The sequence below is a fragment of the Crocodylus siamensis genome, chromosome 2 (assembly GCF_052110815.1).
Source record: "Crocodylus siamensis isolate JL-2025a chromosome 2, ASM5211081v1, whole genome shotgun sequence".
NCBI classification, from domain to species: Eukaryota; Metazoa; Chordata; order Crocodylia; family Crocodylidae; genus Crocodylus; species Crocodylus siamensis.
This window is the reverse complement of record NC_143396.1, coordinates 223,263,383-223,290,643: the sequence shown is the minus strand read 5'-3', so window position 1 is coordinate 223,290,643 and position 27,261 is coordinate 223,263,383. Positions and strand designations below refer to the sequence as shown.

Here is a 27,261-nt window from a genome sequence, read left to right as displayed (position 1 = left end):
AGTACAGAGCATGTGGTGATTTCCATTAAACTCGGTGGCCGTCACCAGTATATGCAGCAGTTGATGGCATTCTCCAGAAATAGAACTGAAAAACAAAATATTCTATAGTTCTTCGACCCAAAGTTTAACAATGCTGGTATTTCCAACAGTCTGGGTTGTTGGGTTTTTTTTAATCTAATATGTAAACTGCGAGAACCATGGCATTATCTGTAATAACAAAAAGCACTGATTGAGAAATAATTGGCATTAGCCATAACAATAGCCCACAACAGTTTCTCCTGTATTTACCAAATATTCTGGAACTGTCCTTCATAAAAACATTTCATTCCAGTAGGATAAAAAGCTTCACACATTAGCACAGTTTATAGCAGGTCATTGGCAACTCTGTTTCTTTACGTTGGGTGCAGTTTTCTTCTCCAAACATTTGAGTCTTTGGGGATTTATTGTCCATGTCAAGGACATGAACATCTGAAGGGGTTCTGCGTGAACACTGGTGTATAGATGCTACTTCACCCAACACTTTTGCATAGCAAATATGAGGTACTTCAGGGGCACTGGTTGGCAGAGGACTGCTAATTGGCTAGGGAGTTTTGCTCCACTGTTTTGATGGTTAAGATGAAGCCCTGTTTGGTGGTATCTATGGCTTCTAGTAGTCTGGCAGAGATTCTCAGCTGGGGTGCCACCACACCCTGGAGTATCTGCAGATTCTTTCAAGGATGCCTAGGGGGCCACACAATGTTAGTACTGTTATGAATCATATTTGTAAACCTAAGAAAAACCCAGAAATTCCAAATAGAAATCCATAGTTGTGGTCTTCCTGAGGTCTTTGCAACAGCAAAACTGATCTACTATTTTTCCATTGCCAAAAAACAAGGGGTGTCTTGAATCTACTCAGGAGTACATCAAATCTAAAAAAAGGTTGAGAACCATTGGTTTATGTAAAAGGTACTGGTTACCTGGTACGATTTCCTAGGACTTGGCTTTCTTAGAGAGAGAGGTAGGTAGCCAGGTTAGGCAGAAGGCAGGGCATGGGTGGAACCTTAAAGGCTAACTTGCTTAGAGAGGCATAAGGTTCCACCTTGCCCTGCCTTCTGCCTTTCATTATTTGGCAATATCAGCTTTTAAGACTGAGCTACTGCATTCTTTCCCTTATGGAGAGGACTGAAGTACAGTGGCAAAGAATAGCATGAGGGAAAGCTGCATTGACACTATCTATTCTCTCTCTGTCCAATAATAAGCAAAGACAGGTCCCTTGATGATGGAACAAGAAGAGCCCACAAACAGAATAGGGCAGCTGATCTGGTACCTCAACACATCATTACATTCAGTTTTACATATGTCACCTTAGGTTAGATTTTAAAAGACAATATTTTGAAACTTGGAGATGAATTATATTCATGAGTTCCTAAATATTTCATGATTGTTAGGATCAGTGGTATAAGAGGTGCAAGATATACAAGATGAAACAGATATCTAACAGATTTGGTCAGGCAGGCTAATGTATAGGCCCTTTCCTCCCAAACTTGTCCTTATGACTCAAGAAATAAGATGGAAGTCTCTTGGCTTTGTGATGCTATAGTATTTCTTAATTAGCTTTTTCTAATTTCTAGCCTATTTCGCCCTCTCCCTTGGAAGACTTTCCAGTGTGGATAGCTGTGAATGAAGATGGCATCAGCCTACTAGATTATCACACTATGGTATGGTGAGGAGCACTGGTTGAGAAAAATAGCAACCTTCCCCACAGAAGCACATCCCTATAGACCAAAATCCTAGGATGAACCCATCTGAAGTTTCCCATTGACTTCCAAAGGGGCCAGGAGTTCATACAGTGAAGTTAGAGATAAATAAGTTTTCCCTTTACTTGAACACTGCATAAAGATAGAGTAATTATATGACCAAGTCACGATGGCAGGTGCCTCTGTTAACTTGCACTGGGCTATAAATGAGCTAGGGCTGCCTCCCTATGGTTGAGTAAGCATTGGACCTGATGGGAAAATGCTAGAAACAACTTAATATGGAAAGCAAATTTAGACAGGAATTTGTTTATCCTAAAGCCAGCCCTCACTAAAAGGAGTCATTATGAACAACATATAACATTTGCATGGCCTATTCAGAGCCGCAAAGCTGCTTATAATGGTCTGCTGGGGATCTGATGTTGTGCAGGCTGAAAAACACAATATTCAAGCTAAGGGAGGGGATTTTTTTTCTTTTACAAAACTGAGACTCTTCTACCCTCCACTGTCTGCAGCACTTAAAGCTCTCTTACCCATACGCTTCTGTGTTCACCTTTGGAGGCTGTCGAGATGACTTCATGATTGTAGTCAGTCAGGTGAAGGACAGGAGTTCTGGAAAAAACAGCATTGAAAAGCTACTTTTCACCATGGCAGTTCCGAAGGTGGGTATAAAATGAATGGTCAAATGGGTCCCTTCCACTTGGCAGAAAAAACCTGAGGGTTAAGAACAGCTGAGCATTTGGCCCACTTCCTGGAGAGTGGTATCTATCCTTGCTGCACTATCCATCGAGTATTTGTAGCCTTCAAACCCTTTGAAAGCACAGGTCTCTAAGTGACTGACTCATCTGATCCAACCCTGGATTTATCCCTAAATTTATCTCTAAGGAGCTCAACTCAGTTTTGAGCATGGCCTTCTCAGCAATTCTTCTGCAGACAGGTATTAGAAACCAAAATGTACTTGCCTTCTAATTGATCTGCAGTTAATCCTTGTTTTTCTCCCACAGATCGTTGAGGTGACTCTTCTAATTGCCAGCTACATTAACCACTGTGCATCATCTTCGCTCCCGTCTCCTGCACCCCCCTCCCTGAGCATACCACGACCTAAAAAGCTATGGGAAACTGAAAGCCAGTCTGTCTTTCCTTCCATGCCTCGTACCACCAAAGGGCCTACACTGCTCTGAGTGCTTGTTCTCAGTGCCTTTGGGTTTTAATCCTTTTTACCATTTTGCACACTGCCCCATACTGAACCGAGGACTGCTGCAATTTTGGTGGTTTCCTGCCCTGTTTTAATGCAGTCTCCAGTTCTCTCATTAGCATGGTTCCTTAGCATGCCTAGAGGTAATATTGAATCTTTTCTAATGAACTAGATTTTGGGATTCCATACACTTCCTCTGTCACACTCCATCCAAAACTATGTAGCTAAAGCCATCTTCCAATCACATTACCTCTTCACCAACTTTTACACTCCTCCCACATCATATTCAAGTTGCTCTTTGTCTCCTCCCATTCTTAACCTTGCACCTTCTCCCAGGTCTCTGCATGCCAAGAAGTTGCCTACAACTTCTTATATGCCTAGTGATCTCTCTTCCTTAACATATTCCTCTTTAGAAGGCAGAATAGAGTGGCACAATGGGTTTTTATACACATACTTTTTTCCCCCAAGATGCACTGGCGATCCACCGCTTCAGAACAGACTTGATTAATCAAGTCTGCCCTGCACGTGAGCTTAGGCAAACTGTGCTGTGCCACATGCAGTTGTATAAGTGGCAAAATGCACGTCAGCATGCAGAAAATGGTGGCGGTGCACTTTTGAACTAATGCACCTCTGAGGTGCGTTAGTTCAAAAGTGCGCTGCTGCCATTTTCTCAGCTCTGACGTGCATTTCGCCACTTACACAACTGTATGCGTTGAACCACTGGGCACTTTTAGCACTGCAGTGGATGCATGTATAAAAATGCCCCTTAAGAATAATTTAGAGAGGCATAAGCTTTTGTAAGCAACAGTAAGCTGGTTGCTTGGAAAAGCTTATGCCTCTCTGAATTAGTCTATAAGATGCCACTCTATCCTGCCTTCTGCCTGACTTCTGACTAACATGGCTAGCTACCTCTTTCCATATTTCTCTTCAGTAATCCTTTATCATTAGTCCCCTTATGAACCCTCTCTGCCTCTTGTTTCACCACTTTGCCTTTTATCTGAAGTTGTTTCTAAGGTCCTTCAGCGGGTATTCTGACTTGCGTGTATTTCTAGAGGACTATGTTCTCACTCTGCACTATTTCAACAAACACTAATGGGAATTGTGATATAAGTTGTGTGAACAGATGTGTCATACTGAATACTGCCAATACTACAAGCTTCATATCACTGGTTCAGAAACTTCATGCGTCAAAACAGGGCAATTACCAGAGAGTAAAGAATAATATGAATGAAGGTCACGATAACGAACCTATCATGCTGTTTAGGCGTATCAGTCCTATACTCTAGTGGTGGATGTCCTCCACATTCCAGAGAGTATGTGATAGTGCCTACTCATCTCTGCCAGCTGCAACCCCAGTGGAAAAACACCATGGTCATACCCAGTTCACTCTCCCCTTCAGTATCCACCCTGTGCCACTATGTGACACAGGATACTGGGCAAGATGAATCTATGGTCTGACCCAGTAAATAGCAATTCTTATGTTCAAACAGCAATTAAAATAACTGCTATTTCTGTAAGACCACCAATACTTTTGTATGCATGTGGCAACACAGCATAACCAAGACCATAAGCTAATCCCAAAACAGTGCTCACCCCTCAGTAAGACTGGCATCCAAACTCAAAACGAGATGCAGGCCTCTCGTCTGTACTGATCCCTGGTTTATGACAGACATGAAGTTAGCTTGGATAACAACAGGTTATCCCAATGGAAGAGATGCTAAACTGACAAGCAGATAAATTCTGTGCTTATCACTGAAGAGCTTATTATATACAATAAAGGAAGGAAAAGAAGGAGAATTCAATCCAAGGACAGAACAGTTTCAACTATAAGAAAAGTATAACAGAAATGTGGAAGCTTTTTTTGCATTTTGAAGACTCAAAAGATGACTAGGACTGGAGATCTGTCAGACAATATCCTAGCCTCTGCAGGATTGATTTATATGGAGTTTTGTACTTTTCTATACAACAAAACTAGATCTGTACCACAGGGTTGCATTTATAATGCACTATCCCCTGCCTCATACATGCTTTCAAAGAACCTTGATGTTAACCACTATTTTGTATGTATTTCAAGATGTGTTCACTACTGTATGTGATCTCTATGGATCAGGAAGGCAAGACAAATGAGTTTTGTACTTTTCATGTTTTCCAGCAACTAGTGTAACATTTAGAAAGAGCTACACTGCATTGATTTTGTGGAGTAGTTTCTGCTGACCTCCTACTTCTTCCATGTCATCCAAGCAAGGAGGAAGTGGTCAACAAATATATCTGCAAGTACTGTTTTATAGAAGTTCCTAACAAGTGCTGTTAGATCAGCCCCAAGGGGACTTTGTCAAGACTGGGAAGCTCAAAATGTGAACTTTTTAAAATGAGTTGCACATCATTTTCCTCCCAAAGCACATAGAGCTACTTGACTAGGTTTCATTGTTCTCATTAGCATTCTGAGAAGCTAAGGAAACTTAAGCACTCTCCACCTAGGAGTACTTCCAAGCTTTCATAGGTAACTCTACCAAAATAAATCAGTGTACATGCAGCTGCTATACAGAGTTCTTCAATAACAGCTCAGTTTTTGCAGACAAATTATAAAAAATGAATCAACTTACAGCACAAACATGTTTCATCCAGTGTCCATCAGCAACCTCGCAATAACAACAAATCAATGCACAGAATAGAAAAGATATTTTGGAAACAGGATTTAGTTTCAAGCTTTCAGGGAACTATTAGGCAAAATTAATTTTGAACACAGAGCTGAGGTAGTTATTTTGTACAATTCCCAGCAGTCCCTTGACATGATCCTTTTAGGGCTCTAAAATGTAAAAAGAGACTAATGAGCTGGTAAAACCATGTGACACAAGTAGCAGGTTGGAGCCAATAACTCCTGAAGACCTGATTTGCATATACTGTAACGTATCTGTTTCTTGTATTTTAGAGTGCCTTCTTGTACTGCTAAGAAGGGCTGTAGGTTTTCTGAGCCAAAGAATAATTATGAATGGATTTTTAGTTGTCTTTCCTTTTTTTAAAAAGTTGCAGCTCCTGTCAAAGAAATGACTAAACAGCTTGACACAATTGTCTTCAGGATTTATTCTCTTCACGGCACCCTTACAAAACTACCAATATTCAAAAAGAACACTTCCCTGACACCTTCTTGCACTTTGAACCATCACTGGGATCTGAGAACCCAGATGACCTCCTATTTCTTGAATCACCAGTGATATCAACACTTCAATTCAAAACTGAGCTATTAGCTGTGTTGAGAATACACGAGGCAAAAATAGTTCACCCGATTCTCCTGAAGCTGACTCACTTTACAGCAGGGGTGGGCAAAATGTGGCCCATGGGCCAGGTGCGGCCCGCCAGGCCATTCTATCCAGCCCACGGGGCCCCTAAAAAATTTAGAAAATTAATATTTATCTGCCCCTGGCTGCCTGTCATGCGGCCCTCAATGGCTTGCCAAAACTCAGTAAGTGGCCCTCCACCCAAAATAATTGCCCGACCCTGCTTTACAGTGACATTAAAGACCCAATTGCCAACACACAGGAAGCAAAAATGCTGAGTAAGAAGGAACATTTCTACATAGTCATTTTTCTGACCATAATTGCACTTTAAACTCACTAGCATGACCTTTTCTCATTAGATCTTATTAATATTTACCAATACTTGAGCCTTTTCAGGGAACACCCCACTTTGATAACTGCCAGCATATACCTCCTCCTTTTTATAGCTTGCCTAAATGCAGAAAATGGTATAGATACCTTATCTATTTTTTATGATTTCTTGGTAGAGAATTTAATTTTTATTTTGATCAGCACTCTTGGTTATGACTGGACATTTTGTTAAGTGTAAAATGAGATACTGAACAACAGAAACTTTGTTTTCTTAACTGCTGTGTGTATGTAGAAGGCTGCCTATGACATAATGTGAGATTTTATTGTTGTTTTTAATAAAATGCAGTTGTCAGCTAATTAAGTTGTGGTCACATTAAACTCCTTAACAGGAATGCTGATTACAATGCCATGAAACAGACTGTCACTTAACCCTTGAAGAGCTAAAGCAGCCTCCACATAAGGTGATGTGTAAAAAGTTGGCCTTACCTGTGCCGACTTTCATACCTGGGCCCACAGCAGCCTGAGCCACTGTGGCGGAGTACCTTTGGTGCCTGCCACTTTAAGGTTTGAGAGCAGGGCAGCAGGGCAGCCTGCAGGTGTGGGCCAGCCTGAATTAGGGTCACATGACCATGGGAGGATTCTGGGATTGGAAGAGGGGGCAGAGCAGCCTTCATTTTAACCCAGGCCCTCAGTTGGAACAGTAGTCTGCTGCTGGCAGCTGAAAGAGCAATGCCTGGCTGAGCTTGAAACATTTTGGAGGTCAGGGCAGGAGCTGTGGGGATGGCAGAAGGCTCCTGGGTATGACAGAAAACTGCTGGGGAAGGGTTGTCTGGTGGGCCTGTCTGTGGTGGGACAGTCCCCCAGAAATGCCAAGCCAGTTACCTCCCTGGTGAAAGGCAGGTAGGAGTGCCTCAAATCCCCAGCCCCTACAGCCTGGTGGGTTACCCTGAGCTAGGGACAGGTATGGGGCCAGGCACAACTAGAGAGAGGCACCTGATCCCATAAGGTGAAAGACCCCTGATTGCCCCAGTGAGGGGGCAGGAGCATGTGGAGGCCTACATGGAGTAGGGTCCATGCTGGCAGCCTGAAGCGCTGTGCATGAGAGGGGCCAGTGGCTGAGTCCAGCCTGGAGCAAGGCATAAGGCTATGGGTCACGTAGAGTAGGGTCTGTGAGAAGATGGCCTCAAGTGCTATGTATATCCCTGCTGGAGAGTAAGTAGGCAAGCCCAAAGTCCTGCGTAAAGCAGGGCACAAGGGGGACCTGAAGTGCCGTGTGGGGTAAGACAGATCGAGAGTGGCCGGGAAGGGGACAGCATGCAAGAGGCCCTGTGAATGGTATGAAAGAGGCCCGGAGAAGGGCAAAGTACGTACATTGAATGTTAGAGGCCCTGCAAGGGACAGAGTTTGGCCTAGCCATGGGCCAGAGCTATCATCAACTTACGTTCCCATCTGCAAGGCATAGGACACAATATGGAGAGGTCAGAGTAGTGTGGAACACCCTTGTCATCAGGGCAAATAAATGGGCAGCCTCCTGCCTGACATCCTAAAGGGTTCGTACACTTTCCAACGGATGCTACTCCCCTGACTGCAGTTGAATTCCACCAGTTTTCACCATAACAGGATTTAACTCAATGTCTGCACAATTCCATGAGTTATTTCAGTAATTAAGGTTAAGTGATTTGACAAAGGCCATTTAGAAGTCAGTGGCAGATTTGTACCTCCTACCTTATACTCTGCAAGGAACTCTGTGATCTGGGTCCAGGCAAAATCATATTTCTTAAAAGTTAGAGTAACCTTTAGAACAAGGCTGCCCAACTGCTATGGCACTGAGGGCCACAAACCCCATAGCCCAGACCAACAGCAGCCATATACCTCTGAGCTGCACCACCAGGTTGGGCCAGGTACACCCTGGGCTGCATGCTATATGGATGCACACTTCTGACTGCGGCACCATGTGCCTGTGTGGAGGCCTCCCCAACAGCTACACCACCCATCCACACCACCCCAGGATCACCCTCACATCTCCAAGATGTGCTGCACCAAACTGCCCTAACCCCTGGGCTACAAACAGGAAGCTGAAGCTGCTGGAAGGACAGAAGGGCCCAGAGACTCCTGATGCAGTTTCAGTCTAAGCAAGGGGAGGAGAGTAGCAGCTTGCCAGAAGCCCAGGGGCCACAACTTAACCCTTCACAGGAGACATGGAGCTCATGGTCTGCCTTCTTTAGGATATCAACACACAATTTTATATAAGGACAGGCCTCAACACAAATCAAAAACCAACTTTATTTACAGTCATTCAGCCTTGGCAGGCAGCAATATCAGTAACAGATTTTCCTGCGTGTACATGGGGCCCCAGATATCTCTAAGGGATCCTCACAATTAAGAGGGTATTATTCATGAAACAGGAACTGAATGCCACAGCAGACTTATTTTTCTTGGGTATGCTTTCTTTCTCTTGGTTGTCTTCAACTCTGAGTTCCTGGGCTCCCCCCAGCCCTGCCCCCTCCCTTCTGTTCAGCTTTGGCTATTTTAGGCTAGTCCCCCCCCCTAGTCCAAGTAAATGTTAAAAGGATTTCAGGCTGAGACTTATTTCTGTTTGGGATCTGGTCATCTGGACAAGGCTTTACTGTTTGTTTATCAAAAGTTATGATCCACTGAAATGTAAATCCACTTTCATCCCTATAATTCCTCTCCAGGCAGAAATAACCCTTTGTTGCAGTTCCATCTCTATTCACTTGGTTGAATAGTTAGAGAGAGCCTGGTAAAGAGCTTAATTAACTCCCACATCATCATCTTGACAAGGGGGTAGGTATTGTGCCTGGCTGATCAATTTTCCATAAAGGTCTACATGGCCTTTTAGCAAGAATGCCAGCACTAGCTTCACTCTGCTGCTACTCCATAGGCTCATGAGACCTGATTAAAAGTGCAGTCAGTTGTTTCTAGCTATACATAAATGTATCCCAGCTTGCAACATTTCTGCTTTGATTAGCTTTTTTTTTTTTTTAAAGTATCTGTGAAACAGTTTTCCTCTGCTCCAGGATTTCTTGACAACTTCTGTACACTTCAACCAAGCAGTCCAGACGTGGCTTGGAGCTCTAGAGATCAAGTTAAGAAACAGAGTCAGACACTAAGCTGGCTATGGAAGAGTTAAAGAGCATTCACCATCATATACAGTAAAATCTGTAAGTTGAAGAAAAGTGGGGAGACCGCTGGCATAGGGGCATGGATACACAAGGAACTCAATGGCAAGAATCTATTCTTAGTGGCTTCATCATTTTGCTTTAGGATAAGAAAGAAAAAACTCCCCTCTTAAACACATAGCTAGAGATGGTCCAGCAGATGCTAAGGTGGACTGAGGCAGGACAGAGGTGATAGAAATTCATGACTATTGCCTCTGTTGTACTTGCTTTGTGGTTAATGGACTTCAATGCTCAAGGTGCTTGGTGCAGTCACTGTCATCAGTAGGACATTCACTCCATTCTTTAAGTTATTGCGATGAGATGGTTGAAAGCTTACATACTCAAAGTCTAGAATATTTAAATGGATAGCTTATAGGTTCTGTGGAAATTAACTCCCTTGTACAAGTAGTATTCTGTATCGTCAGGTTCAATTTAATATCCCAGGGCATGGCTACAATAGTCATGAAAGGCACAATTTTGAACTTCCTAATCTCAGCAATAATACAGCAGTAACATTTTTCACCTTTAAATTCCTCAGCTTTTCAGCAATAAAATAATAGAGTTTGTTGGAGACTCTCAAATTGCTTTGCAGACATTAAGGCCCACAATACCCTGCAAGATGGACAAAGATCTCTTTTATTAATGAATAAACTGATGTTATTCAGAAGACCAGCCAAGGGCTTTAGCTAAACTGAACCTTGCTAGAAGAAGGGGTAATTGTTAAGCTACAAAAGTTGTGCTTACTTACACCATGGAGTAATTTGCCGGGGTAGCTTAGTACCAGGTCAGAGAAAAGGAAGACAGAAAAAGACTGAATACGCTAATACATATACGTGGTACAACCCCAAAATCAGTATTAGTCATTTGGTAATAAGATGATGGAGAACACATGATGCAAAGTCATCAGCATTTACAAAATTTACAGGAAATCCAGAAGGACCTGGCTGACAAGACACAACATGGATGAGATGGAAACTGAATTTTGTATAACTTTGTTTCGATTAGGACCAAAACGACAAATGAGCTCACAAGCTGCTACTCATCTTTAATAGGAAGTTACAGCCCACAAAGACAGGACCTGACAAATACAGTAGTACTTTGCAGTTCAGTTCCTGCATCACATCTTTATAATGCAGAACAGGACTATTGCAACCTGCTTCATAACTTAGGTATGGCCCTTGAGTTAGAATCATAGAACAATTAGGGTTGGAAGGACCTCAGGAGGTCATCTAGTCCAACCCCCTGCTCAAAGCAGGACCTTCCCCAACTAGATCATCCCAGCCAAAGCTTTGTCTAGGTGGGTCTTGAAAATCTCCAAGGATAGAGATTTTACCATCATTCCAAGATAGATGGCCAGTGGCTCTGCAATCACATCAGCCAACTCCCTCAGCACCCTTGGGTGCATCCCATCTGGTCTCATGGACTTTTACATGTCCAGCTTTTCTAAACAGTCTCCAACCTGTCCTTTCACCACTGAGGACTGCTTACCTCCTCCCCTAATTGTACTACCCGGTGCGGTAGTTTGGGAGCTGACCTTACCTGTGAAGATTGAGGCAAAAAAGGCATTGAGCATTTCAGCCTTTTCTGCATCCTCTGTCAACAAGGTTGCCTCCCCAACATGTTCCCTGATCGTCCTCTTGCCACCAATATACTTGTAGAAACCTTTCTTGTTACCCTTCACATCCCTTGCTAGCTGCAACTGCAAGTGCACTTTGGCCTTCCTGACTTCATCCCTGAATGCCTGAGCAATGCTCTTATACTCCTCCCTGGTTGTTTGTCCATGTTTCCACTTCTTTATAAGCTTCCTTTTTGTGATTTAGTTGACTGAAGAGTTCCCTGATAAGCCAAGCTGGTCTTCTGCCATACTTGCTAGTCTTCCTGCGCATCGGGATGGTTTGTTCCTGCACTCTCAGTAAGACTTCTTTAAAGTACAGCTAGCTCTCCTGGACTCCTCTCTCCCTTAGTTTGGCTTCCCAGGGGAACCTGCCCATGATTTCCTAAGCGAGTCAAAGTCTGCTTTTCTGAAGGTGAGAGCCCTTACCTGCTGCTGTCCATCCTTCCTTTCCTCAGGATCCTGAACTCAATTATCTCATGGTTACTGCTGCCCTAGTTGCCATCCACTACTACAACATTCCCCACCAAGTCTTCTGTTTGTGAGCAGCAGGCTCCAGCATTTGCACCAGGAACTGGTCCCTAACACTCTACAGAAACTTGCTGGATTGCCTGTGCACTACTGTATTGCCCTCCCAGCAGATGTCAGAATGACTGATGTCCCCCATGAGAACCAGGGCCTGCTATTGGGAAACTTCTGCCAGCTGTTTGAAGAAAGGCTCATCCACCACCTCCTCCTGGGTCTGATGGTCTATAGCAGACCTCCACCATGACATCCCTCTTGTTGCTTTCCCCTCTGACCCTAACCCAGAGACTCTCAACAGGCCTGTCTCCAGTTTCATACTGGAGCTCTGAGCAATCATACAGCTATTTTACCTAAAGTGCAACTCCTCCTCTTCTCCCCTGCCTGTCCTTCCTGAACAGTTTGTACCCATCCATGACACTGCTCCAGTCAAGCAAACTCCCACCAAGCATCTGTTATTCTAATCATGTAATTCTAATGTTATAAAAGCCTTAAATCTGTCTGTCCATAATGCTTTATTTGTACTGACAAACAGCCAATCAGAGTGTGAAGAAGCATTCGGACAGGTGGCAGGCAACACACCACCATGGAGGCAGTGGTAACAGAGCTGTCAGAACGGGGTAGGGGTGGGCAGCAGCACTGGCCTCACCCCCCATGGCAATGATGGAGCGGGCAGGCAGAGAAAGAACAAGGCCACCAGACCTGGCCTTGCTCTCTCCCCCTGCCCTTGCTCCTTGGAGGTAATGGTGGCGGTGGCACGGGGAGAGCTGGGTAGGGATGCCGCAGGGTAGGGGGTGGTGTGGCAAGGCCACTGGTGCTGGCCTTAGCCTGCCCTTCCCCACTTCCATCATCATCCCCTGCAGGGCCAAGACGGTGGCAGTGGGGGGGGAGGAGCAGGCCCGATGCAGGGAGGGCGGGGAGGAACAACAGCTGCACCGTGGCCGCAGCAGCGGTTCTGGGGGAGGGGAGGGGAGGAGTAGGCCCAGGCCCAACTCGGGGGGTGGGAAGCGACCCTGAGCGGGGGAAGAAGCTGGCCCACTGTCGTGGGGGAGGGGCACAGCGGGTCTGGCCCTATGCACAGCAGCTGGGGGAGGGGAAGTTTTTTCATAGATTTCATAGACATTTGGGCTGGAAGGGACCCCAGAGGATCATTGAGTCCAGCCCCCCACCCCAGGGGCAGGAAATCAGCAGGGATCATAGGATCCCAGCAAGATAAGCATCCAAATGTGTTTCGAACGTGTTCAAAGTGGAAGCTTGAACCGCCTCAGGTGGCAGTCTGCTCCAAACCTTGGGGGCTCGAACAGTGAAGAAGTTCTTTCTTATGTCCAGCCTGAACCGGTCACAGTGGGGTTTGTGACCGTTCAATCTTGTCATCCCTTGGGGGGTTCTGGTGAACAGTTGTTCCCCCAGATCCTGGTGAGCACCCCGATAAGCTTATAGTGGCCACCAGATCACCCCTGAGCCTGCGCTTTTCCAGGCTGAATAGCCCCATTGCTCTCAGCCTCTCATCATACGGTCTGTTTTCCTGCCGTCTGATCATGTGCGTGGCTCTCCTCTGCACCCTCTCAAGCTTCTCCACATCCTTTTTGAATTGTGGAGCCCAAAACTGGATGCAATACTCCAGCTGCGGCCTCACCAAAGCCGAGTACAATGGGAGAATGACGTCCTGGGACCTGCTTGAGAAATATCTATGAATGCAAGCCACCATTTTGCTCACTTTACTAGCCGCAGCATCACACTGAAGGCTCACGTTCATCTTGTGGTCAACCATGACCCCCAAGTCCCTCTCATCTGTAGAGCTAACTAGTGTAGCACTGCCAAGCCTGGTGCAGGTTTTTCCTCTCAAGGTGCATTTTTCGGTGTTAAATACCATCAGGTTCTCGTCTGCCCATTTCATAAGTCTGTCCAGATCCGCCTGGATCACCCTCCTGTCCTCAGGTGTGGATGCTTTACCCCAGAGTTCGGTGTCAGAAGCGGACTGGCCAAGTTCGCCGATGACACCAATGTCCACATCATTGATGTAGATGTTAAACAGTGTAGGCCCTAGGACAGAGCCTTGTGGGACCCCACTAGTTACAGCACACCAAGACGATTGGCTCCCGTTGACCACCACCCTCTGGGTCCTACCGCAGAGCCAGTTCCCCATCCAGCGGATCGTGGTGACGTCAAGGCTGCAGTTAGCCAGTTTAACCACGAGGTGATCGTGGGATACCAGATTGAAGGCTTTTTTAAAGTTGAAGTATGTGACATCGATCTCTTCCCCTTTATCCAGGTGATAGGTCACCTGGACATAAGAGGAAATGAGATTGGTCAAGCAAGACCTACCCGCAACAAACCCATGCTGGGTATCCCTCGGGATATAGCCTTCAGCTAGCCTGTTAAGGATGGCCTCCTTGATAATCTTTTTCAAGACTTTCCCCAGGATAGAGGTCAGGCTGATGGGCCTGTAGTTTGCTGGATCTACTTTCCTCCCTTTCTTGAAGATAAGGATGACACTGGCCCTCTTCCAATCATTGGGCACTTCACCAGAGCACCAAGAACTCTCGAAGATCTGTGCCAGGGGCTGAGCTATGATGCTTGCCAGCTCCCTGAGTACCCTTGGGTGTAACCCATCAGGGCCGGCTGACTTGAAGGTATCCAGCCTGTTGAGGTGTTCCTTCAAGAGGTCAGCTTTGATGGAGAGAAAGGAATCTCCCTCACCTGGGCCTCCTTGACCCATAGTGGGCAGGGCTGCCCCATGGGACTGACGGAAAACTGACGCAAAGTACCCATTTAGCAAGTTCACTTTTTCCTGGATGTCAGTTGCCCCATCTGGTTTAGCAGGGGTCCAATGTTGCCCTTGCTTTTCCTCCAATTCCTCACATATCTGAAAAAGGACTTTTTATTTTCCTTGATATTTGTAGCTAGCTGGAGTTTCATCACAGCCTTGGCTTTCCTGGTTTGCTCTCTGCAAGTCCAGACTAATGCAGAGTATTCTTCCTTGGTGATGGTTCCAGTCCTCCATCTTTTATAGGTCTTCCTTTTAAGATGCAGGAGGTCTGCCAGTTCCCTGGAGAGCCAAGGGGGCTGCTGTGCCCTCCTGCTGCCTTTCCTCCGAGATGGGATGGACTTTGCTTGCGCATCCAGGATTGCTCCCTTGAGGAGCAACCACTCGTTCTGAATTCCCTTCTCCATTGGGTTGTGGCCTTTTAGGGCCTCTCTGACAAGCCTCCTTAGCTTGTCAAAGTCACCTTTCCTGAAGTCAAGGACTTTTGTACAACTGACTGACTTGCCAGCTTTATGGCAGATAGTGAAGGTGATCAGTTCATGATCACTACAACCCAGCTTCCCCTTGATTGTTAGGTTGCCAATTAGGTCATCCCCGGTTGCCAGTACGAGGTCAAGCAGTGCTTTACCTCTTGTCAGCCCACAGACCTCCCACGTCAGACAGAGGTCATCCACATATGAGAGAAAGCTTTGCAACCACTCGGATTTAGCCGAGTGCTCCTCCCATGAGATATCTGGGTAGTTAAAGTTTCCCATGACAACCATACATCGGAACTGTGTGGCCTCAGCCAATTCCCTGGTGAACTCCTGGTCGAGGTCCTGACTTTGGGTAGGGGGTCTGTAGTTGACCCCCACCATAGTATCCCCTGTGCCGTGTTCCCCACAGATTTTAACCCAGAGGGTCTCAAGTCATCCACCATGGGTGCCAATGTCAGCTTGCAGAGACATGTAGCTTTTCTTGACATAGAGAGCTACGTCCCCATCCCTTTTGTCCACTCGATCCCTCCTGTACAGGGTATAGCCATCTATACCTGTGGTCCAGTCATGGGCGGAGTCCCACCAGGTCTCTGTTATCCCAATGACATCATAGTTATTTGCATTCAGGAGGAGAACAAGTTCTTCCTGTTTATTCCCCAGGCTCCTGGCATTTGTGTATAGAGTAAGCCTCTTCCCAATGTTGGGCCCGGGCCCACTCCTCCACCACCCTCGCATCATTCCTGAGCCCATTCCTCCCATCTCCCTGCCGCCATCACATTGGCCTGGGCCTGCTGCAGCGGCTAGGCTTCTCCCCACCCTCAGGCCTGGTCCTCCCCAACCCCCGCCACTATGCTGGGGAGAGGAGGAGCGGTCCTGGTCCCCAAGCAGCGGGAGGGAAGTGGGGAGTGGGCCCAGGGGTGGGGGGCATGGGGCTCCATCCCCACCCCCATCATTCTTGATGGGCAATTGGCTAGTAACTCTATGACTGTGCAATGACTTCCAATTCTTCCTGCAAGTTACCAGAGCAACACTGATAGAGTCAAATTTGGGCAGTAAACCCTTACTAAGATTCAGGGGTCCCTGGCTTTGCCCATGACCCAGCAAATAGATGCAGCTGGTAAGTTCTACACCTAGGTTTTCACTGCTAAGTGACTATTATGGAAAATAGCTGATATAGGTAAGTGTACCACCATCAAGGACTATAAAGGAAATCTGAATGACACTTCCTTTTATTGATGTTGAATATACTATATCAATACTGAAGCTGAGGTATATATCCTATTATGCTGAAGTGCTCTTCACCAAGAGACCATATTACCATATTATGGCTACTTCGTGTTAGCCTTTGTTTCTCAACTTTATCCTAAGCCAACACATACAAGAGCTGCAAAACATCTGCATGGTCCAAGTATTACTTCTGAAGAACAAATAGACTACTCTTACTTTCTGGCATTAAAACTGCACCTTTCAAGTAAGGTTCTCAAAGCATTTGACAAAGAATGTTACCCATCCACATTTTGCTGATAGGCAAACTGTGGGACTCCGAGGTTCAGTAATCTTCCCTCCACCCCCTGCTCCCAAGGCACGCAGCAAATCAATCAGAATGTGGATTAAAATCCAGGTGTCCTGCATTTAAGTTCCATAACCTAATCATTAGCTTACATTACCACATATGTGTTTTTCCTGCTATGTTTAACTACAAAACAGCAATTTTCATCACACTCATCCAGCAATGTGCCTGAACTCTTGCCCTGAAGCATCCACCTTTAGGAAAGGGGATTTCAGACTCCATGGTCCTTGGCCTCTGCTAGTAATGTCAACAAGAGGATGAGAAGTGGACTGAAACCACCAATTCATTTCACACAATCATTGAATAGAGGTCAAAGTATAATGACTTTCTGTTACTACTGACCCAAGGCCAGATTAAAACCAACCAAGAGGTGAAAGGTTTTGTATCCCATTCCTAACCTCCTGAGTTATTCAGTCCCAATGATTTTATGACTTTTGAGCTCCCAAAACAGCACCACAGTATAAAGTCCACCTAAAAACTATTTATGTAAATAGGTAAATGTTGCCAATGGCATCTTAAAAGAACAATAGGTCAGTTCAGTGCAGAAGTGTTAACTGGCTTAGTGATGTGGTAAATTATAGTCTCTAAAGATGGCAACATTTAGAGAAAAAGTAGTGAAACACCAGTTAGCACTTACTGTTCCTCTAAAAGTGCATATTACAGTGTCAACTTTATAAAGTTGGAAATTCCTTAGGAGCTGGATTTCAAATCAAAATAACTCTTTTTTCAACTTCCTTTGAAATACCATGAATGTAATATAGCTCAGAGCTAGGTTAGGTGAAAAAGAAGTCCCAAAAATGTGAGCAACCCATTAGCACTTGCCAGGCCTTGTTGCAGCTCTGACCATATTCAGATGCCAGGATTCTGAATGGAGCTGCGTGGAATTCACTGGTTGCAGACAGTTCAGCAAATTCTTTTCCCTGCCTTGGTTCCATGAGGCGTAATTCATCTATACCCATTAATATCTTTGAAATCAGGGCAGAATCAGGAACAGGTATTGCTGAATATGTAATAAATGGAATTTACCTGTAAGCACATAGCCATGGACTAATGACGTTCAGTGATGTATCAGAAAGTATGACTAAAACTAATAGTAACAGGTGATTTTTGCTGCGTACAGAGAACTTTACACCCAATATTCTAAGATGTGAGGTATTACTGCTAAGATATTTATGTTGCTGTGGGGCCCTAGCAGTACCAAACAAGGAATAGGATCCATTGTGTTAGGTGCTGTATTGACACCAGGTGAATGTCCTGCTCACAATCCAAGTTATATAGAGCCACAACAGAGAGCTCAAACTACGTAACTGGAGAGGAAAAGAAAGGCAAGGTAACAGTAAAAGGAAAAAGTTGTTATCTGAAACAAATTACCAGAGGTTTCAGCTCACAACTTCTAATTCTGATGCCCTTGAATATCAATGGGCAAGAAATAATAATATAACTTAGTTATACCACAATGCTCCTTTAATATAATCTTTGGTACAGACAGCTGAAAGAGACTCTACTCAGATGCTACAGAGCCCCTTGGGTGGTAGCACTGTGTGAAGTTTCAGCCTTAACTACTCCAAAATCAAGGTCTTCAGCACAGCTGTATGAGGCTCATCACTTTTGGTTCACAGACAATCAGTGAATTTTTTCTTGGTTCAGCTTTGCACATGTCCCTAATGTCCATGACAGACAAAAAGGTGTTTTCCCAACACTAAGTTCTGTGAGTCCTTACACTTCCTGTGAAGTGCTGCAGGAATGAGGTCTCTGAGGCACGTCCAAGAAAAGGCAGCAGTAATTCACTGTGTGAAAGATTATGGAATGAAAAAAGCTGAGAACCACGCATATACATGAGCTAAAAATTACCTGAAACTTTCCACAATCCAACTGGACTCACCTGAAAGAGTGGCACCACTTCAGACACGCTTTGTGGATCCAGAGGGTCTCGGAGAAGTATACACAGGTAATAGATAACTTTTTGCTGTAAAAAAATAAAATCAACAAATGTTATCAGAGTGTCCCTTACGTTATCATTAGAAGAGGATCTGGTTCAATTAAACTGGGGTAGGACATCTTCTTGAGATGACTTAGTATCCACAATTAAGATTTACAAGAACAATGTATTTTGCTGACAAGGATGCACAAAGTGTGTCCAAGAGGTGTTTTTTTCTTGCTTGCTATTTATGTTTTACCTTAGAAAGATCAGAAATGTCTTAACCCTATTCACTTTAATTGAAAGGGTGATGGTGATGTTTTTTTTGACAGACACTTCTTTCTCCAGAGTGTTCATCAAATACTGAGGTTCAATAGATACAACCTTCCTCCCTCCAGTGTTTAAGTGTGGCTAAAAACTCCCTTACTCTTACTATCATTTCACTAGTTCTCCTGTTATTATGGGGTTTGCTTTTCTTCTAAAATCACATCATGTTTGAACACGGCTGCAAAGATTTGTTCTGTCCTACAATGACTATGAAAATGTTGTCAGTGACATCACATGAGCGAACTCAGTTCTTCATGGTAGTGTTCAAATGCAGTAAAATGCAAAATACTGCGATGAAAACAAGATCATAGACATCAATTAGCCTTTTTTAAGGCAAATATGACCAATTTTAAAGATGTGCCAGGCTTCTTTCTCCACCAAAAGAAAACAAATAGAGTCCATGCTCAATGGTTTCTCCCTTTGCAGGACACCTTTAAGATCTGTAAGGTAGTGCTAAGTACTCCAGGGGGTTTCTCCTTCACTTTCCAGCAGACTTCTTGGATATCTCCTTTCAATACAACAGCAGTCTTCACAGAAAGTGTGGGGGGAGAAGAAGGGGAAGTGTAGTTAAAATACTTTTCAGAAGAAAATGGAAATTCTCAGGTATTTTACCTCAGGCAGAGATCTGTTAGCTACTCACAAGCCAGGCACAACTAGATATAGTCTGGATTTGAAGGGAAGATCTTCAAGGAAATCCAGGGCAGTGGAAATGCTGTGCAGTATTGTATCTAATTATATTTTATCTCAAAACACCACAAGAGCCACTAAATGCAGCGCATAGCAATGCTACACAAAAGCTCAAAAGCAAAATGGTTGGTATTTGAAGAAGTGCCCCTCAAGCCCTTGAAGCACCTTGCCCTTGCCTGTTTATAGGGAGGCATTAAGGCACCTCTCCATAAGCAGGGGTGTAGGCTGTAGCCGTATTGGTCTAAGGACATAGACAGACAAGGTTCTTTGGGTGACTCTGATATCTTTTACTAGACCAACTTAAACAGATGGAAAATAGATGGAAAAAAATGTTTAGCAAGCTTAAGTTGGTCTAGTAAAAGATATCAGATTCACTCAAAGAACCTTGTATCCATAAGCAGGGAACTCAGGTGGCTTCCCCCTCAACCACAGCTGTCTCCTGCTTTTCCCATTCAGCCAGACTCATTCTTGCTGTCAGAGGGGATGCTCCTGGCTGAGCAGAGAAAACAGTGCTTTTCCCACTCACCCAAAACTACCTTAAATCATTCCTTCTCCTGCACAGTCAAGGGTGGGACAAGGGGTGACGTGCGTTTCACCCAATGAAGCAGATTGGTTGTGTTGCGACAACATTGTGGCAGAGATGATATGCCTTACTTGACGATGACTTTTCCTTAAGTCTCCAGCTCCACTTCTACATTATAGAGCACTGGTGTTGCAGCCTTCTAGAATACCTGCCCCTCCCTTCCCTTCACCCACACCTGAAACAAGAACAATTTTGTCTGTTTGCATACGAGATTTTAAATCTGAAAGAAACACTAAGAAATTGGGAAAAGCCTGATTTTCCAGAAGCGTTAAAAAAAAAAATTGAAAGAACAGAAAAACAACATGAAATATACTGTGCTCTGACTTTTAATATATAAAATATCTCGGGTGTGTCTCAGAACTATTGAGCAGCACTAAGGACTAAAGCCTGTCAACGGCTTTACATCAAGACTGAACCTGGTCTTTGTTTGCTCATTTAAACTCTCTCCAGCAGATTTCACAAAGGAATCAATGACAGAATAAGAAAGAGAAAAGGTATAAAAAAAAAAATGTGTTGATCAAATAATCAGAGAGAAACAGGGCTAGAAGAGACCAAAGGAGGTCTGTTAGTCCACTCCATTGCTCAAGACAGAAGCATCACTATTCAAACCATCTCAGCCAAATGTTTGTCTAACCTGCCCTTAAAACCTTCTACTGACAGTTTCTTCAGTCTCTCTAGGCAATTTGTTCCAGTGCTTAGCCACCCGCAGAAGTGGAAAGTTCTTCCTAATATCTAACTTAAATCTGCCTTGTTGCAATTTAAACCCATTAATTCTTGCCCTGTTCCTTATGGTCATAGCAAACAATTATTGCCACCTCCTTTTTTGTATTTGAACAATCCTATTCATATCAAATCCCTCCTCAATCTATGCTTCTCTGGACTATCTCAGTTCTTCCAACCCTTCCTCAGATGTCATGTTTTCCAGACCTCAGCCATGTTTGTTGCTCTTTGCTAGGCTCCTTCCAATTTGTCCATGTCTTTCTAGAAGTGCAGTACCCAAACGGGACAAAGTACTCCAAGTGAGCTCTCATCAGTACTGCAGAATCCCTTCCAGACTTACATGCCATGTTCCTATCAATATGTCTTAGTATGCTATCAGTTTTTTGCAACAACATAAATTTCTGACTCACAGTTTGCAATCCACTAACCCCCCCATGTCCTTTTCTGTACTACTGCAGCTTAACCAGTCATTCCCCAGTTTGTATTTGTACATTTGACTGTTCCACTTTAAGTGCAGTACTCGGCACTTGTCCATTCTGAACTGCATCTTAATATTTCAAACCTTTTTTCCCAGTACATCAAAGTAATTTTGTATCTTAACCCTGTCCTCCTAAAAACCTACTACCCCACCCAGTTTTATGTCATCTCCAAATATACCTCATCTACACTCAATTTCATCCTCCAAGTCATTAATTAAGATATTGAACAGGACTAAACCCAAAACAGATCTCTCCTCACAGTCTGACATTGAGCCATGGATGACTATTCTTTAAGCACAATGAACCAAATTCTAATGCACTCATCCCATAACCGTTTCATATAAGCAATACTTATTTAGCTTGCTTATAAGAATGTCATGGGAGACAATGTTAAAGACCTCACTAAAGTCACTCCATTGCTCCTGTCAACTTGTCATCATTGGTTTCACTACGAAGAAGTTGTTTCTGACACTATCCAAGGACCTGCTGGACTGTCTAAGCCAGTGATTCTCAACCAAGGAGCTGCATCACCCCCTGGGGTGCCTTGAGGAATCCAGTGTTAAAAACACTATCCTGCTGTGGTCTGTCCAAGTTCTCTACGACAGAAAAACTGGCCTATTTTTTCCATAGGCAAGAAACAAGTGAAAACAAAAAGCTGGCATTTGCCTATGGGTACTTTTAGTTTAATGAGAGAAGGGTGCCTTGAACCAAAAAGGTTGAGAACCACTGGTCTACGCACTGATCTGTTATTACCTTCCCAGCAGATGTCACAGTAACTGAAGACCCCTGCAAGCACCAGGTTGAAGAATTTTGATACTTTAGTTAGCTGTTTAAGGAGTCTTGACTACTACCTCCTACCAAAGGAAGCTAAGCCAGCCTTTGCCTCCTAGTCGGGCAGCTCATCTATTTCCCCCCCCACCCTGCCATGACACATTACCTCTCCTGTTTTTTTCCTTTCAACTTAACCCAGAGACTTTCTCACTTTATTCTGGACTACTGATCAGGAATACATATCTTTAATATACGTAAGCAATGCTTCCCCCTTTTTTTCCCCTGCCTGTCCTTCTTGAACCAGTTATATGTATCCATACCCACATTTCAGTCATGTGGACTAGCCCATCAACTCTCAATTGTCCAAACTAGATAATAATTTTGTGTGTGTATGAAGACTTCTAGTTCTTCAACACCAGGCTCCATGTAGACTGTGACCAAAACCAGACAGGGCTGGTTATGAAGCTTGTCACTAGGAGAGGTGGGGAGGAAAAGAGAATTAAGACAGCAGATGAATACTCACGATTCTTACTTTGCAGCTGACTCCAAGCTGTGGGGAGTAATAGATACACTAGAGGAAAGGGCTAGGATTCAGAGAGACCTCAGCAAATTGAAGAACTGGACCAAAAGAAGTCTCATGATGTTCAATAAGGACAAGTGCAAAGTCCTGCACTTAAGGACAGAACTATCCCATGCACCAGTACAGACTGGGGACCAACTGGCTAAGCAGCAGCTCTGGAGAAAAGGACCTGGGTGTTACAGTGGACAATAAGATGAATAAACGAACAGTGTGTCCTTATTGTGAAAAAGGCTAACCACAAATTGGACTGCATTAGTAGGAGCATTGCCATCAGATAGAAGGAAGTGATTATTCCCCACTGTTCAGCACTGGTGAGGCCACATCTGGAGTACTGCGTCCAGTTTTGGGCCCCCTCATTACAGAAAGGCTGTGGACAAATTCCAAAGAGTCCAGCAAAGGGCAATGAAAATGGTGTGGGGACACATGGCTTCTAAAGAGAGACTGAGGGAACTAGGCTTATTTAGTCTGAAGAAGAGAAGACTGAGGGGGAACTTAATACCAGCCTTCAACTACCTGAAGGGGGGCTCCAAAGAGGATGGAGGTAAACTGTTCTCAATGGTGGCAGATGACAGAACAAGGAGCAATGGTCTCAAGTTTCAGCAAGGGTAGTTTAGATTAGCTACTAGGAAAAACTCTCTCGCTGGGAAGGTAGTCTGGAACGATACAGCTGGGGATGGTCCTGCTCTGACCAGGGGGTTGGACTAGATGACCTCCTGAGATCCCTTCCAACCCTAATTTTGTGTAATTCCATACATGCAAGAATTTCAAGCATTGACAACAAAATTTGACTATTTCAATGTTAAAACATTTCCCATGTCCCTAAACATAAAGACATGAGAAAACATGCTGGACATTATACAAAAGAAACACGGCACAAAAGAAAGGCTGTAAGTGTTTACCATGTAAATAGCCTCGTTGATCACCACATCCTTCACTTGGCTCATTTCAATGAAAGTTGTACTCTCCTTGCCTGAGGCATACGATGAGGTCATCTGGATGCCAAGTGATGCAATGACTAACAGGGACTCTTGGTCAATTTTCACAAAGTGCAGGTATACAATCAGGCCAATCAGAGTGATAAATATAGCTGCGGAGAGTACCATGCTGTTCTGTAATGAAAACCAAGCACAGACATATGTTCTAACCCTGCAGTTAACTGCAGGTGAGCAAAAGGCAGGGGTCTACACAAAGCATATTGCAGTATTGGAGCCAGTTTTCTTTTAGATATGGTCCTCTCACACATATACAATAACTGCATCTTGGTTGACTTACTGGACTGATGAGTGTCAGAGGGGGACGTATAACTGACCAGAGAGCTATATAAACTCTTCCCAAAACATTGGGTTATAACATCTAAGACAGCACATTATATAAATAGATTCTGATGAAGCTTTCCTGTCAGTATGCAATGATAGTAATGTGATGCAAGTATCATTACCCCTCTGTTACAGATGGGGAAAACAGAGGCACAGAGCAGAGTTTTGTATGGGCTTTGGCTAAAGCACAGGACTGGAAACACAGATCTCAGCTGGATTATAACTCTGCTAAAACCAGTGTGGGTGATGTCGCTCAACCTTAATCTCTTTCTGCCTCAAATGCCACTGCACTATTTAGATTATGATGCTTCCTTTCTCCTGTGCTTTATCTGCAGACCATCACCCTATCCCCTGGAACACTGCTAGGCTTGAGTTAAGAAACGTTGATTATTTCACTAAAAAGTGAAAACCATGTTGGTCCTGCCTCACTTTATGACACTGCCCAAGATGAATGAGCCCTGGTGGCAGTCTTCAAGAAGAGCAGCCCGACATTATTGCTCAAGCTGCTCTGTTGGGAAAAGGCCTGTGGGCAGATACAGATCATGCATTGCACTAGGAGAAAGGTGGAAGAATAAAATTATTGAGACTTGTAAAAAAAAAAAAATCAAGCTAAAACATGCTGGGGTGACTGCTGGCTGAGATTGGATTCTTTTTCAAAACAAGTTCCCATTTTTTCCTCCAACAAGCAGTTGTGAGTCCTTCAGTAAACCATTTTTGACAAGAGCAATCTTGCTAATTTTCACTCTTATCTCTCCCTTTCTCAGAAAGATTGTGGAGAAAGTTGTTTTGAGGCAAATCTAGCATCAGATATAGTCCCTAGACTGCCTCAATCAGGTTTTGGCTTGGTTATACGGTACAGAGATTACACTTATCTCACTGGTTGTTCATCACCTCCCAGCAATGGGCAAAGACCAGACAGTTATGCCAGTTCCTTTAGATCTGTTAACAAGCCTTTGAAATCTTTGACTACCAGGTGTTGTTGACTCACTTGTGCACCCTAATTAGGTAAAAGATACCGCTAGTGCAATGCCATTCTTTCTTATAAATATCTAAGGATGAATCTTAGCCATTACTCATCTGCCCCAAGAAATTGTTCTCGTAGGACTTCAAACATATCCTGTTCTCCTCCAGTGTGTGTTTTCTGGACTCACAAGAATGTCAAAGCACCTCTCAGTGCACGTACATGTTCTCTGCCCTGAAGGAACTTATAAACGACAAAAGAAAATCTCAAGGCAGTTTGGGCTGCTGCACGTGCCATCCAGAACATGGCTGGTACCTGGTGCAGTCTCCCGGTCAGCAGAGAGCTATGCATCTTGTTTTCATGGGCCTGACCAGGCTCACGGTAATAGCCCATCTTGCCCAAAGGGTGACAGTCTCTCAGCTCTCCAGTAAGGGCAGTGACTCCTTATTCTCTTTGCATGGCCATCTCCCAGACCAGGAAAGAGCCTCTGGCTGGGGAGGAGGAACCTGGGCAAGTGTGGCACTGTCTTCCTCTCACCCCACGCACATTTGCAGGCAGAATTTCACTGGTCAATGTCTACAGGCTTCCCTGACTCATTCAGGGGGCAGCAGATACTGGCCGGTATGCTCTACTTTGTGTCTCCTTGTTACTAACCTATGACCTCACTTCCTTTCCTGTTATCCCCCTGTATTTAACTGATGTGTCCCCAGTGGCCTCCCTTTTAAGGCAGGCATACAGTATTCATGGTAGGGTTATGTCAATGATCTTTCAGCACATCAAACAGGCCCACCTCTGACAGCCTCAGTTATTGGCTCCTCTGCAGAGCTGTTGCCAAGGGTGCACCTGGCACATTTCAAGGACACCCACGACACCAGCCTGCAGTCCCTATTCTGCCACCTCCAGAACCTCCTCCTCACCTTTTCTGTTACGCGCTGCTCAGCCGTGGCACCACCAAGCCCTGGGACCTCTCAATCAACCTCCTCCTGGTTCTGGCCAATCTGACCACCTACCGGACCAGGCCGGGGTTGGGGAACCTACGAAAGCGTGGAGCTGTCTTCTTATCACCCCTCTGCTCCCATCTCTGGGCAGAGTTTCACCAGTCTGCATCCACATGCTCCCTCAACTCATTCAGGGGGCAGCAGGCACTAGCCACCATGCTGTGTGCCACGTCCCTTTCTAGATCCCTTTGTTATTAACCTGTGACCACCCTCCTTTCCCCATTTTCTTTCTATTTGCCCCCCGTATTCAGTTGTTAGGGGCACGAGAGGCCTCCCAGATTGAAGGGGCCTACAGCAGCGGTTCCCAAACTCTGACAAATTACACAGTGCCAATTTAAAACCATACAACCTTAAGTACTACCATAACATTTTTATCATATAAAGTAATGATAATAAATCTGTTAACGTGTACCACTGACAGGTCGCCCGCGTACCACTGGTGGTACCCGTACCACAGATTGGAAGCCGCTGGCCTACTTTTCTTAAGGACCCACGGTTTTCTCAGCGCAAGAAGAAAGCTCTGTTCGCTTTGAAGGAGCTTCTTGCATCAGAGCCTCGCACAGGTCCTAGTTACCCGTCCCCCGCCCTCCCGGCCCCTCCCCCACAACACACCTGAGGTCTGACCTGCAAGGTGCTCAGACCCAGCCCCCTCTCACGCCCCCGTAATATGCCGTCCTGCTGGCCTGACGTGCCTGGGAAGCTAAGCAGCATCAGGTCCGTTCTGCGCTTGGATGGGAGACTGCCACTCTCAAGGGTCGCGGTACCTGGGTGAGCACGAAGAGCCAGTATGCCGCCAGCCATACGGAGCAGGTGGCGGCGCTGAGTGAGCGGAGTTGCACGGGCTGGCAGCGCACCGAGAATTCGCGGCAGGACGCGCTGTGCTGGCGACACTGCAGTGCGATGCGCTCCCCGCGCTCCTCCATGCCGAGGCCTCCCGCCGCCCAGAACGGCCCGCCCCTCTAGCCGCGTCCGCCCCGCAACTCTATGGTAAGGTACTTCCGGGAGCCTGCGGAATTCCGAGCGGCCTTGACTCCGCCCCCCGCCTAGGGACGTTCTAGCGGCGGAATCCCGCCCCCACGGAGTGACGCACGTGGGTTCCGAGGACAGGCGCCACGTGGAGCTCGCGTGCCAGGGCAACCGTAGCCCTGATCGTGGCTAGTCGCAGTCTCTGGGCGCGGGATCCACTGGCACCGCGGGAGTGAACTGACCCCAATTGAAAATACATAGTGCAGGCGGCGGGGGAGCGGGGCTCTGTGCAAGGC

The 27,261-nt window shown here is 45.1% G+C and overlaps 3 protein-coding genes across 8 annotated transcripts in view; 1 reads left to right on the top strand and 2 right to left on the bottom strand.

Moving 5' to 3' along the window:
* Positions 1 to 6,881, top strand: part of PLEKHH1 (pleckstrin homology, MyTH4 and FERM domain containing H1) — a 72,696-nt gene extending 65,815 nt beyond the window's left edge. For 2 of the 3 annotated variants that reach the window (XM_090033197.1, XM_090033200.1), the window contains 3 exons: positions 1,611 to 1,697; positions 2,249 to 2,395; positions 2,738 to 6,881. In XM_090033197.1, coding sequence (XP_089889323.1) covers positions 1,611 to 1,697; positions 2,249 to 2,395; positions 2,738 to 2,914 — 411 coding nt within the window. In that variant the 3' untranslated portion in view covers positions 2,915 to 6,881. Of the gene's footprint in view, positions 1 to 1,610; positions 1,703 to 2,248; positions 2,396 to 2,737 lie in introns of those variants that run through there. The other variant, XM_090033198.1, reaches the window with a different exon arrangement.
* Positions 1 to 18,563, bottom strand: part of TMEM229B (transmembrane protein 229B) — a 230,393-nt gene extending 211,830 nt beyond the window's left edge. Inside the window, exons 1-2 of the mRNA XM_090033205.1 lie at positions 18,542 to 18,563; positions 2,267 to 2,345 (exon numbers count right to left, since the gene is read on the bottom strand). Coding sequence (XP_089889331.1) covers positions 2,267 to 2,270 — 4 coding nt within the window. The 5' untranslated portion in view covers positions 2,271 to 2,345; positions 18,542 to 18,563. The remainder of the gene's footprint in view (positions 1 to 2,266; positions 2,346 to 18,541) is intronic.
* PIGH (phosphatidylinositol glycan anchor biosynthesis class H) lies at positions 667 to 26,985 on the bottom strand. Of its 4 annotated transcripts, XR_016440297.1 has the most exons (5): positions 26,764 to 26,985; positions 23,624 to 23,833; positions 18,542 to 18,625; positions 2,267 to 2,345; positions 667 to 720 (listed from the first exon to the last, which is right to left on the bottom strand). XR_016440297.1 is itself a non-coding variant. In XM_090033210.1 (4 exons), exons 1-4 carry the CDS (start codon positions 26,920 to 26,922, stop codon positions 2,322 to 2,324), a joined length of 477 nt encoding a protein of 158 aa, XP_089889336.1. In that variant the 5' UTR covers positions 26,923 to 26,985; the 3' UTR covers positions 2,227 to 2,321. The 4 variants fall into 4 exon arrangements, 3 of the variants coding, with proteins under 3 accessions (XP_089889336.1, XP_089889334.1, XP_089889337.1); XM_090033210.1 differs by lacking the exon at positions 667 to 720 and having other exon boundaries at positions 2,227 to 2,345; XM_090033208.1 differs by lacking the exons at positions 667 to 720; positions 2,267 to 2,345 and adding an exon at positions 8,805 to 9,628 and having other exon boundaries at positions 26,764 to 26,981.
* Positions 26,986 to 27,261: the final 276 nt, after the last annotated feature.